This window comes from Arvicola amphibius, chromosome 1, assembly GCF_903992535.2.
Source record: "Arvicola amphibius chromosome 1, mArvAmp1.2, whole genome shotgun sequence".
In the NCBI taxonomy this organism is placed as follows: domain Eukaryota; kingdom Metazoa; phylum Chordata; class Mammalia; order Rodentia; family Cricetidae; genus Arvicola; species Arvicola amphibius.
The window spans coordinates 181,893,312-181,913,524 of NC_052047.1; the positions used below are offsets into that span (position 1 = coordinate 181,893,312).

Here is a 20,213-nt window from a genome sequence, read left to right on the forward strand (position 1 = left end):
TGGTTATAAAATCAGAAATGACCATCTCAAACAGAAAGTGCTATTCCTCCTACAGTATCAAACAGCCAAGGTTTAATTCCTTATGTAAATGTAAGCACATTTGTTCCATTAGTGTGCAAATTTGCTTTCATCCTTAATAAGCGGTATGTGTATGCCAAAGGATTATTTTGAAATAGATTTATGGCTTATAAGTAAATGTTTGATTTATATACCCATTTTACATATCTGCCTGGAAGCAAGCACACATTTCTTTTTTTCTTTTCTTTTTTTTTTTTTGGTTTTTCGAGACAGGGTTTCTCTGCAGCTTTTTTTTTTTTTTTTTTAGAGCCTGTCCTGGAACTAGCTCTTGTAGACCAGGCTGGCCTCGAACTCACAGAGATCCGCCTGCCTCTGCCTCCCGAGTGCTGGGATTAAAGGCGTGCGCCATCACCGCCCGGCTCAAGCACACATTTCTTTAGTGTTTAAGAAGTCCTAGGTAAATCAAGTGGTGGTGTTCCATTCCGTTAATCTCAGCACTTGGAAGGAAGAGGCAGGAAGATCTCTGTGAGTTTGAGGCCAGCCTGGTCTGCAGAGTGAGCTCCAGGACAGTCTGGGCTACACAGAGAAACCCTGTCTTGAAAAAATAAAGTCCTGGGTAGTGGTTAGGATTTTGGGGTCCAATCTAGCACCACCATGTATGTTGTGCTACTGGAACACAGACCTTAAGTAACTGTAGTCACTGTTACTAAAATGTGCTACCTCCTGCTGTGTGGTGGTGGTGCACGCCTTTAATCACAGCACCTGGGGGCAGAGGCAGGTGGATCTCTGAGTTTGTGGCCAGGGGGTTCTGGGCCAGTTGGGGCTATTCTGTGAGATCTGATCTCAAAACTGCTGCTGGAGGGTTTGCATTAGAATGCATAAGTGTGGGGTTAAGAGTGTTGGCAGTTCTTTCAGAGGTCCAGAGTTCAATTCCAGCAACCACATGGTGGCTCACAGTCATCTATAATGGGATCTGATGCCCTTTTCTGGTGTGCAGGTGTATATACAGATAGAACATCATATACATAAAAAAATCTTAAAAAATGCAAAACTGCTTTGAGTAGTGCCTGCTACTCATCATGACCTTGGCGACAGTAGGTATCTTTCCTCAATATTGGCTTATATGCCACCTAGGGGGTATAGTTTTATATAAACAAACCTCCAAATGTAGTTTCCATAATTCTGGATTTTAGGTAAGACATCCCTGCTTTTCTCTGCCTTCTTGTCAGTCATGTATCTCAGTTGAATAAAGAATCAGGGGGCTGGAGAGATGGCTCAGTGGTTAAGAGTGCTGACTGCCCTGCCAGAGGACCTGGGTTCAACTCCCAGCACCCACATGGTAGCTCACAACTACCTGTAACCCTAGTTCTAGGGGAACTAAATCTCTCATACAAACATGCGTGTAGGCAAAGCACCCGTGAAAATGAAATAAAAATAAATATTAAAAAGGATTAGGAATTTTACCGAGCATTTATTATGTGCAGGCATTGTTGGGTTAATAAGATATGAATACCTACTAACGACCATCTAAATCTGTGTGTTACATCCAGGCGCTTGTCATGCACCTGACAACACTGTGCCACCCTGGGGAGAAGGCTGTGCACTCATTGTCACCTGGCCACTAATTCATAGGACTGCAGGCCAGAACTGGACTGCCTTCCCTCCCCCACCCTGAGTGTGTGGGCTCCTGTTTTGTAGGAGAACTTCGTGTATTCAGGTGAAAACTTGACTTCCCCTGCGCTCTTGCAAGTAGGTCATATGACTTCTGGCCTGGCGTGGGAATGGAAGTCTACCAGGTGGGCCTGCTTGCCTGCTGCTCTCTTGCTCCAGAGGGGTGGAGGCTCCTGACTTAGCGCTACGCCTTGCTGTCTGAAAGAGGATGGAAATTGGGAAGAGAACTGTGTTTTGATGGTAAAAATGTAGATGCCTGGAGCCTGGGACAGCCCCAATGCACACCTGTCTGCCTCTATGATGTGGGATTTCCCTCTGTATGCTGTGATTACCATTGATAAATAAAGGAACTGCTTTGGGCCTATAGCAGAGATATAGGGGAACAGAGTTAGGCAGGGAAAACTAAGCTGAATGCTGGCAGAAAGAAGGGTAGAGTCAGAGAGAAGCCATGTAGCTTCGCCGGAAACAGATGCTGAAACTTTTCCTGGTAAGCCACAGCCATGTGGTAATTCACAGATTAATGGAGTTGGGTTAAATTAATATGTAAGGTTAGCTAATAAGAAGCTAGAGCTAATGGGCCAAGCAGTGATTTAAATAATACAGTTTCTGTGTGATTATTTCGGGGCTAAGTGGCCGGGAACTAACTAGTGGCTTCCATACTATACCTCTAGACCTTTTGTGTGAAGAGGTCCCATGTGCTGGGGGATTCAGTTCTAGTCATGCATCAGAGGCTTGTCTTTGCTGGTCCTCGAGTCCAGGTGTGGAATCCTGCCCACTGGGAGGAAAATCATTGCAACCAGCAGGACTGGGTAAAGAAAACTGGCCCGGGCCTTGCAGAAGCTCCCTGGTCTTGGGGAGAATTTCTCTCCATTCCAGAAGAGAGTCTAGGCAGGGAAAGAACAGAACAGGTGGGGCACAGGGCCAGGTCCCTTTTTTGGAGTGGTGAGGAGAGCCTTCCTGGGCTCCCTGGAATGGGCTGAGGGAGCCCTCTCCGACCACAGAGCTCAGCATTGTACTTCAGCTAGAGGTGGCCAGAGTCCTGTGTGCTTGGTGGAAAAATAATCTGCCTGGTGGACGAAAGAAGTGCCTGTAAATATTTGGTTAGAGCAGGAGGCTGGGAGACAAGGGGCAGATTCAGGGATCTGAGCATGCTGGGCAGGGTTTGGGCAGGGTTGGTGGCAGCAGTCTTCTCTCACTGACTGCCCAGAGGTGATTTATGGACAAGCGGTCAGGCCACCTGCTAGTGACGCCCTGTGGAGGGCATTTCATCTGGCCCACCTTAGTTCCTGCCAGTGGCCTTTCTGGCCATGCTACCACTTCTGTTTTGCCCAGGTGACATCTTCCCTAGGGAGTACACTTCGAGAGCTGGCAGCCAACGAGTCCTTCCCCGGGTGGCCATTGCATTAAGAGGAGCAGCAGGCCTCAACTACTTCTGGTGGGAAAGGCTCTCAGGGTGCCTGCTCCCTGCTCTGTGGATATCTGTCTGATCTTTTCACATCTGCTGAGGGACCCCACCTGGTCCCCACAGTGAGCTCCTTCCAGATGCTGGTTGTTTGCACGGCAGAGGCCTCTCACCTCTAAGCGTTCTCCCATTCCTGCGCCTGGACCTTAAAGTTGCTGTGTGGACCCCAGGCCTCCCTCTCCCTACTTAGGTTTCTTCATCCTGGCAATAGCTCCCAGATCCTGCATGCCATTAGGTGGCAAAACCCTGTTTTTTTGGTGCTTGGCAGAGGTCCTGTTTACATTGCATGGGAATGGGGCCCGATATTTGTTAAACGCTCTGTAGATGGGCTAAGGTTTATGTGTCAAAATGCAGATTCTTGGGTTTGATCCCCAGTAATATTCTAAAAATAACAAAGCAGTTTCCATTACAGCAAGTTTGGGTGGAGCCCAAGTGTCCAAATTCCCAGGCAAGTACACTCTCTGAGTGGCAGGCATTCCTCAGCCCTCTGAGATTCTGTGTTTTTAGCTAGCTCCTGGATAACAGGTGCTGCTGGCCCCGGCATGCTTAGAGTAGTGTCAATCTAAAGTATCTGTCACCTGTATGTCAGGACCAGTGCCCAGGAGTATCTGGGAACCCCAGGGGAGAAGTGACATTGTTCCCTGTGGCTCGGCCTTCTTAGACCCTTCTGACCAGGAAGTGTGAGTAGGACTGTCTTCTGACTGTGGGATCAGGTTGGGAAGCTTGGCACTTCTGCCCCTCCTTAGGGACAAAAGGGTGGTCATCTCTGTTCCTTAGTGGTTGGGAGGTGAGGGTGACCCTGCCCTTGTGTTCTTGGGGAACATTGCCTTTTTAGGCTTTCCATGGAGGTCAGTGTCTTAGGATATCGGCCCTCACTCAATGTCATCTGAACCTCCCTAGCCCCGGCCTCTTCAGAGCTACTGGAAAAGAAATTACCTGATACAAAGCAACATTTTCCTTTTATTTAATTAAAAACTTTAAAAAAATATTAAGAACCAAACCTGTCGTCTAAAACCAGTGGTCTCACAGCAGTAGCAATAATTTATTGTCGGGTTTGGGACAGAGGGCGTGGGGCGCTGAGGCGAGCAGGAGGCAAGCTCGAGTGGCAACGTCTGAAGCCGCTGAGCCTGCTCCTGTCCAGCAGGGCTCCAGAGGAGGAGTGGGTGTGGCTGGAGGACATGGAGGCCTGTGGTGACACATAAAGACCGTGTGGGAGGGAAGCTGTCCCTTAAGATCACTCTATTCTTCCTGGAAACTCCCTCCCCAGGCTGTGGGAGGCCCTGCATCCTTCCTTCACGATTTTCTCCTCTGCCTGCTTTCTGGGCTTCCCCCAGAAGAGAAAGTCCCTCCCTTGAGAGTGGGAGCCCCCAATAGACCCCAGCATTCCAGGACCCTTTAGTCAAGGAGGGAGCCTGAGCAAGTAGTAGCTGCACGAAGCCACCTTTGCCAGGGGCTGGGTTAGCCTGGGACTGGGGGTGGAGCCAGGGGGGGCAGGGACAGAGGGCAAGGCACAGCTAGCTGGCTGGCTAGGGCGAGGAGGACGGTCCTTCAGTGGGGTTCAGCTGCCCCATAGAAGAAAGGGTAGTAGAGCGAACAGGGGTAGGAGAACATGAACTTGACTGCAAACTTCATTTCCTTGTTCTTCTTGTCCCAGCGGTAGATGGCCACGAGCAGCAGCTGCCCCTCCACTTTGCGGCCCATAACCAGGAAGCTGCCTGTGAGGCTGTCCAGCTGTGGGCAGGGGCAGCCCGCACCGTTCTTCATGTGCAGGACCAGCTTCTTGGTGTCCTTGCGCTTTAAGGGGCCTGCCTTGAGCAGTTTCTTCTTCTTCTGGGCTCCAATCAGCTTCCGGTCCCCATTGTCTATCTTGATCTCCTTAATGCGCATCTTGACCACTATGGAAAGGAGGGCAAGGGGTGGTCTGGGACAGCAGGAATCCTAAGTTGATACCAGGACACTCTTGGGGAGCCTGTTGAGGTGTGGGGCTTGGACGGTAGGACTCAATGAGGTTGCATCCATGTTTTTGAAGCTCCTATGGGCTGGCCTTCCATGGACATTGTGGCCAGGTTTTTCGCTTCAAAGGACAGTAGGGTGACAGAGGTCTGAGAAGGGTGTGTCCTGCCTGAGTCCTGGAGCCCAAATCCCATTAAGATCACCCAGCTTCAGAACCAGAGTGCTCCATAACACTCATGCCGGGGGGGGGGGGGGAGGGTCTTCAGAGATGGAGTCCCCACTCAGGGTGGCAGCTGCCCAACTGGAGGATGTCTTTGTGATGCAGGGTTACTGGTTTCTGCTATCCCTTGGGGGTGTTCTGATAGGATTTCTAGGAGTGTGAGTGTGTATGTGTGTGTGTGTGTGTGAGAGAGAGAGAGAGAGAGAGAGAGAGAGAGAGAGAGAGAGAGAGAGAGAGGGAGGGAGGAGTGTGGGCACTGAGTGTATGTTGTGTGTCTGTGTGGAAGTATGTTGTGGTATGTGTAGGAGTGTGAGTGAATGTTTAGGGTAGGGAGGTAAAGTCCAGGCCTGTGGCTTGAGTCATCACCCAGGTCACTCACAAGTGGCCACAGACCCAATACAGCCAAGGTCAGGAATCCTGGCTGAGGGCCCTCTAGCCAGCCTTACCTTCCTGCAGCTAGTCTCCATCTCTCAAGAGGCCAGAGAATAACTTTGCCCACTCAGAAAGGGAATTGGCCTAAAACCTCTTCTCCTTTTCCCTCCCTGCCCTGCCCTCTGCAGTTATAATAGCGTTTTCTTTCCAAAGAGGCTACCAACATAAAGACTCCTCTAAGTCAGGATTTCATCATTGCTCTTTCTCCTATTTTTATAGATGAGGAGGCTAGGACACAAAACAGAATGAACTTTGCAAAGATCACATGTAGAAATCTGTGGCCCACAGTGAGCTTGCTCCTAACTGGCTTAGTTCAGTTGTCCCAGGATAGGAAGGGTCCAAGATGAAGCAATGGGGAAAGCCAGTCACAACCCATCCTGGCCAGAGGAACACTGGGTACTCAGCAGAGATTCCAGCAGACAGGGGACTCTCCTCTCCTGGGGTCCTGTGTCCTGTGAGGGTTCCATCCATCTCTGGCTAAGCTTGCATCCCTTAAAAAGGACAGCCCAGCCATGGAGGCCTCTCTCAGCTGCTGTAGCCTTATCAGGTGGGGTTGGCTCTGAACCAGGCTGCTGGGGGCCGTGTCAGGGCTGTGGTCCCGAGAGCCCATACTCACCAAAGTCGCTGGAGCACATCTGCTCCATGAGGCCCTCTGCGCTGTCCTCCATCTCACACTGGGCACAGATCTTGGTCACTGAAGAGAGAGCAGAGTGGGTGGAATCCCAAACAGCCGGGACGGCCCCATCTCCTCCAACAACCTCCCTCCTCACAAAAGCTGCTCTGTGATTCCTACCCAGACAATGGGGGTGGTGGCAATGACTGAGTGGCTGTGACAGTTCTAGAGATCGTATAGTGTAGGGACACTATGGTGAGGGGGGCATTGTTTCCCCATGGCAGCGGCCGCCAGACCGTGCACTGTGTTCTAAATTTTATCCCATCTAATACTCAGCTTGTGAAGTGGGTGCTGCCTTACTTACAGCGAAGGAACAAGGTATAATATGAGTAATGAAGTAGCAAAGCTCAGGGCTCATGGCTGTACTCCTGCTCTATGGCCAGGGCGGATGTGTTGCTGAGGTCAGGCATGTGGGCGGTCAGCAGAGCAAAGCCAGCATTAATTTATAATTTCTCAAAGCCCACTCGACTCACTTTTATGTGAAGCATCTGAATGTCATCTGTTGGTTACACACACACGCACACCTTTCTATAGCCTGCCTATTGTCCAGCCCTGCCTGCCCCCATCTGACCTCTGTTTGGGTTCTCTTGTGTGCCTGCCTTCAGGTGAACAAGCCTCTCAGAGAGAGGGAGTCACGGTGTAGCAAGGCAGGACCAGGCTGGGTTCTGAGCCTAAGATTTCTCGGGCTGTTCTTGTTTGGGCTCCAAAGAAACTGTAAAAGGAACCTGTAGGGACTTCTGGGGACAAGAAATCCACAATTTCTTGCTTGACTGGCTCTATTCCTGCTTGCCTGCGACTTTCAGCCTTCAGCATAGGGACTTTCCCCTCCCAAAACTCCATGGAAAGGGAGAAGGAGTAGAGAGAGCATTCTAGGACTAAGTGGTTAACATCAGCTTTGAGAAGTGGGGTGGAGGGGTGTGAGGAGGGGCCCAGCTGCTTTTGGGGGAGTGGAGAGAGAAGAAAAGGGGAATGGAGTTTCCCTTGTTCCAGCCATGGGGTCTCATGGGAGCTCTTGCTCTGGCATGCTAGCTGCCCAGGCAAAGATTGCTGGCTGGGTGTCACCCAGGGTGGAGTGTTAGGGCCCAGGCCAGTTTGGAAGGGGACCTGCTTTCTCAGAGAAAGGAGGAGGAGGTGTGGCCTCCAACCTTGGGGCAGTTTTGAAAACCAGCACAGTGAAAGCGCAGCTGAGATCAAGCAGAAATCAGTCACTATGGCAGCAATGGCACCAAGGTGCCGGTGGGAGGCAGGACTTGGGAGCTCAAGGAGCTGGGGCCTTACTGTCAGGGAGAAGAGGCTCAGAAAAGTTAAGTACCCCAAAGATACCCAGACTAGGAGAACTGGAGAAGTTGGGGTTCCAGGCATAGAAACGAAGGGTCCTCAGCTCTTCCCTAACCACCCACCTCTTCCCAAAGTTCCCACATCGTCGGGAGGAGAAGTGCTTGTCTGGGGGCGCCTGCAGTTCAGGTCAAAGACGTGAGCAACCCCGAGCATTGTAAAGACGAGGAAGGCAATAAAACATTTACGCGGTCGCCCCCACGGCACCCAGGGATTCAGCAGTTTGGGAAAGCGAGCCTACTGTGAGCTGCACAAGGCACTGATCAGAGCGGGGAGAGAGTTCATTCAGGTGGGAAGGAGAATTGAGACAATTACTGAGCGCGGAACATATGTGGTGTGTGCGTGTGCGCGCTGTGTGTGTAGGGGTTTGGCATCTATCCGGGCGTGCAGATAAGGGTTTGGGGAGCGGCATCTGTCAGTTCCCAGGTTGCTGCCCTCGGGACCATCGGGGTGCGCGGGGCGGCGGTGGCGCTACCTGGAGGCGCGGTGGCAGGCAGGTGCCCGAATTGTACTGCGATGCAGAGGTCGTTGTCCAGGGGGAACTTGTGGCAGTGTAGCATCTCGGGCCAGGGGAAGCCGTAGGCTTCCATGAGCGGTGCGCAGCCGGCGCGCACGGCCTCGCACAGCGAGCGGCACGGGTAGATGGGACGGTCTAGACAGACGGGCGCGAAGAGCGAGCATAGGAAGACCTGGGTGTCCGAGTGGCAGCGCTTGGCCAGCAGCGGCAGCCAGCTGCTCGCCTGTTGCTTTACCTCGGCTAGGCTTTCGTGCTCCAGCAGGTTGGGCAGCCGCATGCGCTTGTAACCCACCGTGTGGCAGAGTGGCAGATCGGCGGGAATGTCGAGGCATTGCGGTGGCTTGGAGTAGGAACGGCCGTGCAGCGGCTCCGCCTGCCAGCCATAGTAGTCGTACTCCTGGCCCCGCGCCGGAGCCCCATGCAGCGCCCCGAGCAGCAGCGCCAGGGCGGCCGTCCGGGCGCCCCCCACCACCCTCATGGCTGGATGTCGCCGCCCGCCCCGACGGCTCGGTGCTCGTCACCCGGTTGCCCCGTGTGCGCCCCGGCCGGGATGGTCCCTGCAGCCGTCCCTGCTGTTCGGGTCGTCCAAGTAGGTGGCAGCCTCTGCTCCGCTCTGCTGCCGGAGTGATCCAGGCACCTCCCACCTCGGGGCTCCAGCCCAGACCTCGCTGTGCCCTAGCCAATCTGCAGTCGTTGGTCCCCCACCCCCACCCTCGCCCTGGGTTGGCGGACCTGGGAGGAACCCTGGAATCCCTCCCTCCGTGTTCCTGTCCGGTTCCCGCCCCGCCCCACTGTGCGACCCTGGCTGGTCAACTATTCCCCTGCCGCAGCCCAGACCCTCTCCTTGTACATCTTCCTGGGGCTCGGCATTTTCCTCACCCTTGGCCTCTTCTCCATCCTTCTTATCTCTCTCCGCCACAGTCTCTCCTGTTCCTTTTCTCACTCACTTCACCTGCTTATCTCTCCGCCTGGGCCTTTCCCTGCTCGGCTCTGGTTTCCCTTCTCCAACACCTCCATTGCTCTTCTCTGATACTGGAGTCTCTTGACCATCCACGCCCTCCTGGCCAGTCGGGCAGAGGTTCACCCTGAGGTCTTCAAGTATCCACTGAGTTTCTGCCCAGAGCCAGGCACCTTGCAGCCTAGTGGGGATAGTAGACCCAGTTATGGCGGTCAAGGGGGTGGGGTGAAGGGAATTTTGGCTTCTATTTAAAGTGCCGTGGACACTGTGGCACACTGCAGAACCTTCCCAAGGCCTCTTTCTAATGAAAGTTCGCATCCAGTGGGTGCTAACTGTGCTTGGAGACTGCTGTAGGCACACTTCGTAAACTAGCTCATTTAATTCCCACGGTAACGCTGTTAGGAGGGCAGGTATCATTATCACCACCACTTTACAGATAAAGACACCGAAGCTCAGGGCAGGCAAGGAATTAGAGTTGGCCGTTGGATCTGGGTTGTCTGGTTCCAGAGTCAGAGCACAGAAACAAGCAAGAGGCCTGGATTCTGAGGGTTCAGAGCAGTGGAGATAATTGTCCCAGGGATGTACAGCTCGTGTGCTGAAGAAGGCAGCAAAGAAGAGGGAGGGTTTCACCGTTATCTGTGAAGACTGGCCAACCTGGGGCAGGAAACACTATGGGTGTTGGGAGACAAGCAGACTTCAGAAGGGTGACATCCGGATCCCCACGTTTGATGTCTTTCTTTTGTCAGCCTGGGTCCTGTCTTCTGTGGCTTTCCTGTGAGAAGAACTGGAGGAGAGGCTTGTGGGAGCAGACTCTGTGGGTCTCCCTTGGTCTCTGGCCCCCCCTCTGGGGAGAAGCCTCCTAAGAGGGCTTGGATAGCGGGAGTGGGATGGGGTGGAGCGGGGTGGGGGGAAGCAGAGTTGGGAGAAGGGGGCCTGGTTCTACCGGAAGGAGTGCCTCTCCCCAGTTCTCCTTACCTTTTCTCGCTGCTCCTCAATATTTCCAGGGCTCCTGGCTTCCCACGTGGTCTGCCCATGGAGTGATAGTGGAGAGAGGTGGGGGCCAGGCCTTAGTACCCCCCAACATGTGCCGGATATCGGTAAGGTGCAAAGGGCTCTGTCCTGGATGTAGCTGATGCAGCTGCGAGAACAAGACACCAGGCAGAGCGGAGGAGTAGAAAAGGACCGGGCGGAGGCCAGGGCGGGACACGATGCCTCTGATGTGCTGGTTGTGGCAGTTAAGCCAGCTGGGAGCTTCCCTTCCCTTCCTCCCTGCATGTGCAGCACCGAGAGGCCCTGTAGACCACCATTTAGAGGGCGAGGGACTGGGCACCGCAGAGCCAAGCCGTGGAGGGCAGTAATGTGACTGCATTAGAAAGTCAGCTTGGAATTCTGGCCCTCCTCCTCACCTACCTGTGTGGCCTGGGGCAAATAAGAGGGATTGGGACCTTCAGTATCCTTCAGAAAGTGGGACCTCCACTGAAGTTATTGTGATGGCCTCATGCAGCGCCCACAAGCACAGAGCAACTGGGAACGTCAGACACCCCCAGCATTGAGCCTTTGCATCCTTCTGAGCATCCCCTGAGACGCCTAGGAGAGGACTTGAAGCGAGCTCTGAGAACGGCACGGCTCCCTCTGTGATCCACTCCCTGCCTCATCTCTGGCCTGGCCATCTTGTGGTCGTCTTGTATGCCGTAGGGTGGGTGTGGCTGTGGACACTTACAGGGGCCTTGGGCCTCCCAGGTGGTGTGTAAGGTGTTGGCTCCTGGGCCTCCTGGTTTGGCTGGGCTGTTTTTGGCGCTGTTATGGATGACCTGGACAGAGGTGGGCTTTGTTCCTCTGTCTGGGCCTGGCAGCTCAGGTTCCACAGGGCAGTGGAGCTGGGTTGGGAGCCTCCTTGAAGAGGGACATGCGCCTTCTTTACCTGGCGGCTCTGATGTGGGGAGGCCTGAGGCTCCCTGCCATGGATGTGTGATGAGAGCAAGGGGGGGAGCCCTTTTCAAGGGATGGAGCCGGAGTGCCCTGGACTGCTCAAGGCAGCCTCTTTCTGTGGGCAGCCCTTCCCCTGGCTCTGTGGCTGGGCCATCGAGGCTGCCTTCTGATGTGGAGCTACTCCTTGATGGACTGAGCCCAGGGCCTAGGCAGCTGGATCCAGCACCTGGCACCCTTGGCATCTGTCCATCTTGTCCGTATGCAGCCTGTCCCGGTTCATGCTCTTCAGCTGGTAGAGGGGATCACTTATTCAAAAGAGCAAAATTCCGTGTAGATAATTCTTGCACCCAAAATGCTTCTAATTGTTTTTTTTAAATAAACTCCTACAGTTTTCTACATTTTTATGGTTTATTTCAATAGATCTCAAAATTGCAAGCCTTTTCAGAGGGTGTACAAAGTCAAAATTGTACATAATTTAAGTCAATTTATGGTACAAGATAAATCAATGGATTTTAGGGCAATGGAGTAAAACATTTATTAACAAGTTTCAGATTACATATTATTATAATGAACATATAACCCATATGCCATTTTTTGGGGTGCTATCAAAGAAGATATGCATAATTATCTGCAAAGGCCATTAAAACACTGCTTCCTTTTCCAACTACATTTCTGTGTGAGGCCAAATTTTCATCATATAGTTCAGCCAAAACACATGTGGCAACAAATTGGATTGCAGAAGCAGATAGAAGAGTCCAGCTGGCCTCTATTAGCCTGTACATTAAGGGATTTACAAACTCTAAAATAGTGCCTCTCTTCCCAGGGCATTGTGGGTTTTTCCTCTCATTTGAAGAAGCATGATTATCTTCATGAAGTTTTCTTATGTTAGCATACAATGATTTATTTTTTTTAAAGATTTATTTATTTATTATGCATACAGTATTCTGTCTGCATGTATGCCTGCATTTGAAGAGGGCATAAATCCCACTATAGATGGTTGTGAGCCACCATGTAGTTGCTGGGAATCGAACTCAGGACCTCTGGAAGAACAGTCTTAACTGCTGAAATCATCTCTTCAGCCCACACAATGATTTATTAACTGAATTAATGAATTTAATTTTTTCTTATCTTAAACTTCAAATCCTGTAAATCACCGTTTAGGATTCTAAATTGATTAACTGACTAAATTATCAGCCGATAACAGGCTCACAGGGGCCAGACTGGCCATGAACTGGCCACGTAGTAAAGATCGTGAGCTTTTTGTCCTCCTGCCACCATCCCCTAGTGATGGATTTACAGGCGTGTGCCACGATCCCCAGTTTGGGATTCAGAATGTATATGCTTAGAGGGGTTCAGAGAGAAAAATGTTTAATATCTGCTGTAGCATGGTTAATAAAAACCCAGAGACAGAAATTGGGGTTTAACCTGAAGGTCAGAAAAGCAGAACAGCCAGCTACTGGCTCAGTCCGGAATGGTGATCCTGCCTGCAGGAATCTGTCTCCGGCCTTTACAACCTCGCATCCCACTGGGGTGTTGTCTTTGTACAGTTGCTGCTCCGTGTGACTAACAGAACCATTAGTGCTTCCAGGACCCGCTGTGCTCCACCCCCATTATCAATAAGAGGAAAACAGAACTGGGCCTTTCGACTCCAGCTTAGCACATGTCCCCTTACACCACAGCCTTTCACCTCTGTCCACTGCAAAGCTAGCGTCCATCCAGAGCAGCCCAGCTAGGCAGGCCCTTCTGCAGAGCAGCCCTTGTCCTGGAGAGCAGTCTGGGCAGACCTGCTTGTGATTCCTGGGCATGCTAGGAGCAGGAGAATGACCCAGAGGAACCTGAGATGGGCTCCCTGGTCACCGCATCCAGTGGTCCTGGAGGGGTAGCTTCCCCAGAGAGGTAATCAAATGTCTTGGTGAAGAGCATGAACTCTGTGGCTGGAGTGAGTTCTAATCCAGCAACACCACTTGACTTCGGGTGAATCACTTTACCTCCGTTTCATTATCTGTAAAATGGGGATATTAATTTTTACAGTGTTACTGAGAAGGTTAATTTTAACTTTTTAAGATGTCTCATGTAGGCTTCAAAGTCTTGAACGTCAAACTCCTGTCTTTACCTCCAAAGTGCTGCGATCGTAGGCATATGCTGGGTCACTCAGTTTTTAGACTTAATTTTAAAAATTGCTTAGAGCAGTGCCCATAGTAGGAGCTGTCTACACAGCCGTTCGTGGCTGTGGTTGAGCATTGGCATGCCAGTGGTACTGAGGGAGCATCACCAAATTCTGTTGTTCTTTGTTCCCAAATTTCTCTTCTATCCATCCAGGTCTCCTCTTTCCCCTGCCTCCCCTACCCTTTTGGTCTCTTGAGCTCACCATGTGGCTTAGGCTGACTCAGCATCCTAAGTGCTGGGATTCTAGGCCTATGACCTGTGCCTGGCCATGTTCTCCTTTTTCTCCTCTCTCCCCACCACATTCTGCATCCACTCAGCCTCACCATATTTTACTGGCTGGAGGGGAAACAATGGGCTTGCCATTCAGTTCAAGACCCTCTGGAGTGTTGCTCTTGGCATAAAGGCTCCAGTCTGACCATCTCTCCTGGTGGGCTCTCTAGAATCCTGAGGTGCACTTTGCAGTGGGCATTTCCTCGATGGTCCGGTCATCATGTTATTGTATTGTTTGGTCACTTTCTGGCTTCCCTTTACACTAAGAGCCCCACTAAAGCAAAATCATTCATTTCTCATGCTTCTGGGTCCCTGTCAGTCACACAGTAGGCCCTCAGTAAATGTGATGTGGATGGATGACTGAGTGGGTGCAGTCAGGAAGCACCGAACCAAGGAGTCTTTGGGACCAGAAAGCTCCAGACTAGAGCTAGTTCCAGACCAGGTCTAGAATAATCCTGGGCCCTGTTGGTTCTCCTGGGAAGCACAAGGAAGACCCGGAGAGTGACTGTGGAAGCAGCAGGTGGGGACCCAGTGGAGTGGAGGAAGTCAAGGGGTGTGCAGGCTGCCTGCCTTTGAGGTGTGGAGAGTCTGGGCAAACCCCTGTGCTCAACCCGGCTTCTCTTCACATTTCCTCTCATGAAGAATTTTGTTTAAGCCTGGTGGTGGTGGCAATCTCAGGAGACAGAGACAGCAGATCTCTGTGACTGCAAGGCCAGCCTGGTCTACGGAGCAAGTTCCAGGACAGTCAAAAGAAATCCTGTCTCGAAAAACAAAAAAACAAGAATTTTATTTAGATTTATTTGAGTGCTTTGCCTGCATATGTGTATGTATGTGTATATGTGTGCATGTATATATGTATGTGTACACGCACATGTTTATGTATATGCATATACACGTGTGCATGCATACGTGTGTATGCATGTGTGTATGTATGTGCATATGCATGTGTGCACGCATATGTTTATGTACGCATATATACATGGGTATATGCATGTGTATATATGCATTCATGTGTGTATGCATGTGTGCATGCATATGTATATGTATATATGCATGTGTGCATGTATGTGCCTATGCATGCGTGTATGCACGTGACTATGTATGTGCACATGCATATATGCACACACATGCATGCATAATCATGTGTGTATGCGTGTATATATGTGTATATGTGTGTATGTGTACCCTCTTCATGCCTGGTGCCTAGGGATGCTAGAGAGGGCAGTAGATCCTCTGGAGCTAGAGTTATAGGCAGTTGTGAGCCACCTGATGTGGGTTCTAGGAATCAAACTTGGGTCCTTCACAAGTGAAGTATGCGTTCTTAACCACTGAGCAATCTCTGCAGGCCACTGCTTCCTCTCTTAAATGCAGTTGAGATGGAAGTTTCTGTCCCACCCAGTTCCATAGTCATTCAGTCCCTAAGAAATACACAGAGGTTTATATTAATTATAAACTGTTTGGCCTATTAGCTCAAGCTTATTATTAACAAGCTCTTACAATTTAAATTAACCCATAATTCTTGTCTATGTTTAGCCACATGACTTGGTACTTTACTCAGTGAGGCATTCTCCTCTTGCTTCCTCTGTGTCTGGCTAGTGACTGTAGACTGAGACTTTCCTCTTCCTAGAATTCTCCTAGTCTGGTTGCCCCACCTGTACTTCCTGCCTGGCTACTGGGAAATCAGCGTTTTATTAAAAAAGTACAAGTGACAAATCTTTTTTTAAAGATTTATTTATTTATTTATTTATTTATTTATTATTTATTTATTTATTTATTTATACAGTATCCTGCCTGTAGGCCAAAAGAGGGCACCAGATCTCATTATAGGTGGTTGTGAGCCACCATGTGGTTGCTGGGAATTGAACTCAGGACCTCTGGAAGAGCAATCAGTGCTCTTACCCACTGAGCCATCTCTCCAGCCCCCCTCAAGTGACAAATCTTTACAGGGTACAAGAACATTATCCTACAGCAACTAGGCACCTGGCATTATGCTTTGTACTTTCCCTATATGTGGCCTTATTTAATTATCTCAATAGCACTGAGAGAGAGACATTATCCCCATTTTATATGAGGAAACAAGCTCAGAGAAGATAAGTAACATTCCCGGAGTCACACAGCTGAGAAAGAGTACCAGGTACTCAAACCCAGGGCTTCCTGGTCTGTGGATTCCTGGCTGTATGAGAAAAGTTGCAGGGGGATGTCCTATCTTGTTGGACCCTGAGTCAAGCTGCCTTGCAGAAGGGGGCCGGAGGGTAGCAGACGCCTCAAGGAGACCCAACTCGCTATAGCTGAGGCGGTTTGGCTTCCTGATCTTAGCAGTGCACAGTCTAGAAGGCAGGAGGCCATCGATGAAGAATACATGAAGTTGCCATTGCAGAATCACTTCCTGGTTAGGAGGAAAGCTGCTCAAAAGTGCCTCTGTGGGAAGGGGAGCAAGTGTGGGCACAGAATCTAAGACCCCTGTCCTCCCAGGCTTTGTTTCTATTGCTTCCAGCCTGTGGGAACTTGGAGAAGACCCAATTCCCTGTGCGTTGGTTTCTCTATCAGCAAAACAGATGGGGGAGAATTTCTTCGAAGGTTTGTAGACAACTGCTCTGTGTTAGGTAGGAAGGCCTCTGCGCAGTGGCAAGCGCAGGGTCTCCTTTTCTAGTCCCAGACACGTGATGTGGGTTGCTGGGGGCCCCACATCTCAACTGTTGTTTGAGAGTAATTCTTGATTCTGTCCTGACCACCAGCAGTTATGGAGGCAGGACTGAAAGCTATCAGCCCTTCTCCCCAAATCAACACAGACACAGAACGGCTCATTTGCCTGTAAATAAAACAGCGATTTCTGTGACTGGAGCTAAATGACATGCTGTCAGGGCTACAGCTCCTTCCCAGGCTCACAGAAATCAGCTGGCAGCCCTTAAGGCAGGGGAGGGGGAAGTGACTGGCTTTTCAAGGGACAGCAGGTCAGAGGCCCTGGGGGCCCCTTGGTGCTCGGGATGCAGGAGAGGAAGTCAGCACCCCTGGGAGGGTCCTAGGGGCAGGATTGTGAAGGGCAAACCCAGGGCAATAGTGTTTGGGGTTGGGACCAGCTGTTGGGGGAATCCTGGGTAGACAATGGCCTCATTAAGGAGAGGGTGCAGGCAGGCAGGCAGGCAGGAGCTGGGCATGGCCACAGCAAGGGGGAGAATGTGGGGCACTGAGCCTTCTCTTGCTGGTCCAGCCAATGGAGCAATTGTCCTCTGGTAGAAGGGAGCTGGGGTCCAAGCCTGGGAATGACTGGAAAGTTGCCCTTGGGGCAACTGAAGTGCTCCTTGCCCCTTTGCTGGCCTGGAATGACTCCTCTGCTGGTGGCTGAGAGTTCAAACCTCAGCAGGGGTTGCCGGGCCTGACAGTTCAGGGTGTGGGTCCCCACATGAAGCTCTCTGGAAAGGGATTCCAAGTTCTTAATTGCCCATGTCTGGGGAACCTGAAACTGTTCAGGGTAGTCTCTGGCCCGACCTAGCTGGCTTCTGTGGCTCTCCTGTGGAACTCTACCCTGCTGCTCTGGGCTGGTGAGTCACAAGGGCTCCACTTCCAATGCTTCTCAGCAGGCTGGGCAGGTGGCTCCCGCCTGAGTGAGGTGAGGGGTTGTGGTCATCAGGATGGCTGGGCTACCCCATTGAACTTAGTGGGCAGAACCTGTATGACTAGAAGTTTCCTGTCCCAAATGCTGACAGAGCTCCTGCTGAGATGTATCAAGAGCCTGGGCTTCTCACCAAGTGACAGAGGTGGCATGGCAGAATTCAGTAGAGAAGAGAGGGGCAAGATCATTAGGGCTGGCACTGAGCCCCAAAGTCCCCTCCTCCCCAGTCGTGGATCCTGCCATGGGGGTGGCACACTTGATGGCTCCAGGTGCTCTGATTGACTAGGCATCTGTTCTGAGGCGTCAGTGTTCATTCTGATGGACAGATCGGGTGGGATCGGACCGGGGCTACTTTGTGGTAGCTTCTAGTTCTTACTCCTGGCTTTATCTTTTGTTTCATTCTAAGAGAGGTGGTGGGCAGATCAAGTGTGAAGATTAACTTCCTGCAGCTCTGAACTGTTGCTGGTTTTCGGGCCCTCCTCCAACATGGCTGATTTGGGCACACATCATAGAAGGGAGAGATTTTATTTTCAAGCTATACAACCAAGTGGCTGCTGTGGAGAGAAGCTGATTGGAACATACACTGATCCTTGGGCCACCTGCAGAGATCCCAACTCAACGCCTGTCACTCGTAGGTACTGGGATACAGTGGGCCTTGGACGCTGGTCTTGGAGGTGGTTTGTGTGCATGTGTGGGATCAGAGGTCAAACCCAGGGCCCTGTAGAGGCAAATGCTCCACTACTCAGCTCTACAGCCCATGACTATCTCGGGAAGGCTGTGGCTGGTCCCCTGCTCTGTACCACCTCATCTGCTGGGCACAGCCTCGCTCCAACCTCCTGCTCATGGGCCTCCTTTGGGTCTTCTTTGTGGAAGGTTTCATAGAGCCTGGCCTCTCTCCCCTGCCCTGGTCCCTTGTGTCTTGTCTTCGGGGTTTAGTTGATTTCACAACCCTCTTATTTGCCCAGTCCCTAGCTCAGTGCCCTGATGGATGACAGGGTCAAGGGACATTGTGTGTCCTGCATTAAGTGTTCCATCATCTAAGTGACTAGGCACACAGCGGGGAGGTGTTACCACCTTCCTCCTGTGTGTAAGATGGGGAGACAGAGGTGAAATGGTCGCACAGTGGGGAGGCTCCAGATGGATGTCCCTTTACGGCTCATCTCTGGCTCCTCATTCTCGCTCCTCGTTGAGTCTGGTCAGCACTATGAGAGCCGTCTCTCCCACTAGTGAGGACATTACCAGGGGGGTTCTGCTTCAGGAGAGGGTCCCATGAGACAGCTATTGGGGTCCTAGTGAGGATGACTCATAGTAACAAAGGGCTTGGGAGTTGCAGACATTGTCTGGTTCCACCCTCAGCATCAGGGAGGCTTCTGCAAACACTCCCTAGTTTGCCCTTGAGGACACTGAGGCTAGAGGTTAGCTTCCTCCCGTTCGCCCAGGCAGTATGAGATGGCGAGGTCCAGAACAAAGCGCTGATTCTTTTGCTCTGACATTCTGTCCTTTTCTCACTGCCCCATGAGTCCAGTGGGCCAAAGTCAGGAAAGCTCAAAGGGCTGGACGGGTCCCTCTGCAGTCCACCAAGGAGGGCTTGTGAAATCAGATTGGGGTTTGCTGGAGACAAGGAGGTTGGTGCCTTGCTGACCTGGCGCAGTGATGAGGCAGCTGGGGTCAGGAAGAGGTGCATTCTTTCCCCTTAGCTCATCATCCAGCTTCTGGCTTCCTGGAATTTCTGTTTGGATTCCAAATTACTTGGCAATGAGTTCTTTTCCCCACAGGTCCTGCACACAGGAACCGAGCACCCGTGCACTTCCAAACCACACCCTTTCACACCCTTTCCTAAAGAGCTGGCTGAGAGCAGTCGCCAGTGATCACCTTGGGTCTGGTAACAGTTTTCTGAGGAAGGCAGATGGGACGTGGGCTTCTGTGCCCGAAGACCCGGGGTAAGAACAGCCACTTTATGTGCCACTTCAGAGTGCTGTGTCTCCTCTCCCAGCTTCCGTCACTCAGCTCTTCAAAGCAAATGTAAATGCACCCTGGTGAGCGGCTTTGTTGAGATTATGTCTGAGGAGATGGTGGATCGCTTTAATTGATTAGTGGGAGATCAAGTTTGCCAGAGATTGTGAGTGGAATCTTGGCAGTGGTGAAAACATTCTCTCCTGCCACTCCAAGTCAGTGGCCACAAGCCACTTGTGTCTGGGGCTACAGCCACTCCAAGTCAGTGACTACCAACCATGTGTGTCTAGAGCTACAGCCACTCCAAGTCAGTGGCCACCAACCACGTGTGTCTGGGGCTACAGTCACTCCAAGTCAGTGACCACCAACCACATGGGTCTGGGGCTACGGCCATTCCAAGTCAGTGACCACCAACCACGTGTGTCTGGGGCTATAGCCACTCAAAGTCAGTGACCACCAACCACGTGTGTCTGGGGCTATAGCCACTCCAAGTCAGTGACCACCAACCACGTGTGTTTGGGGCTACTGAGGAACTGAGTTTCAATGTAATTGTGTTTTAGGGAGATGAGCATCATCTAATACAATCTAACCATTTAAATTTTTTTTTAACCTTTATCTTTATTTTATGTGAACGGGTGTTCTGCCGACATATGCGTCTATACCTCAAATTGTGTTGGATCCCCTGGGACTGGAATTACAGTTGTGAGCCAACCACGTGGGCGCTGGAAGAGCAGCCAGTGCATTCAACCCCTGAGACATCTTAAAATGAGCAGCCCAGTCTAGGACACTCACAGGATACACAGCCATCAGCCAACTCTTCAACCTAGTTGTGACCCTGTTGTCATCTTCAAAAGAAACCCTGACCATTGAGAGTTTCCCATTGTCTCCCACCCAGATCTGGCAGCTGCTTCCACACTTCCTGTATCTATGGCTTTGCCTGGCTGGCTATGCTTCATACAAATGTTCGTCAGTGTGACTTGCCTGGCTGGCTTCTTTCTCTTAACTTGATGCTATAAAGTTTGTTCATGTTATAGCATGTGTTAGTC

The 20,213-nt window shown here is 51.2% G+C and overlaps 1 protein-coding gene across 1 annotated transcript; it reads right to left on the reverse strand.

The window, feature by feature from the left end:
- Positions 1 to 4,699: 4,699 nt before the first annotated feature.
- Positions 4,700 to 8,759, reverse strand: Sfrp5 (secreted frizzled related protein 5). Its single transcript, XM_038314972.1, has 3 exons — positions 8,240 to 8,759; positions 6,373 to 6,450; positions 4,700 to 5,046 (listed from the first exon to the last, which is right to left on the reverse strand). Exons 1-3 carry the CDS (start codon positions 8,757 to 8,759, stop codon positions 4,700 to 4,702), a joined length of 945 nt encoding a protein of 314 aa, XP_038170900.1.
- Between the last annotated feature and the right edge of the window lie 11,454 nt (positions 8,760 to 20,213).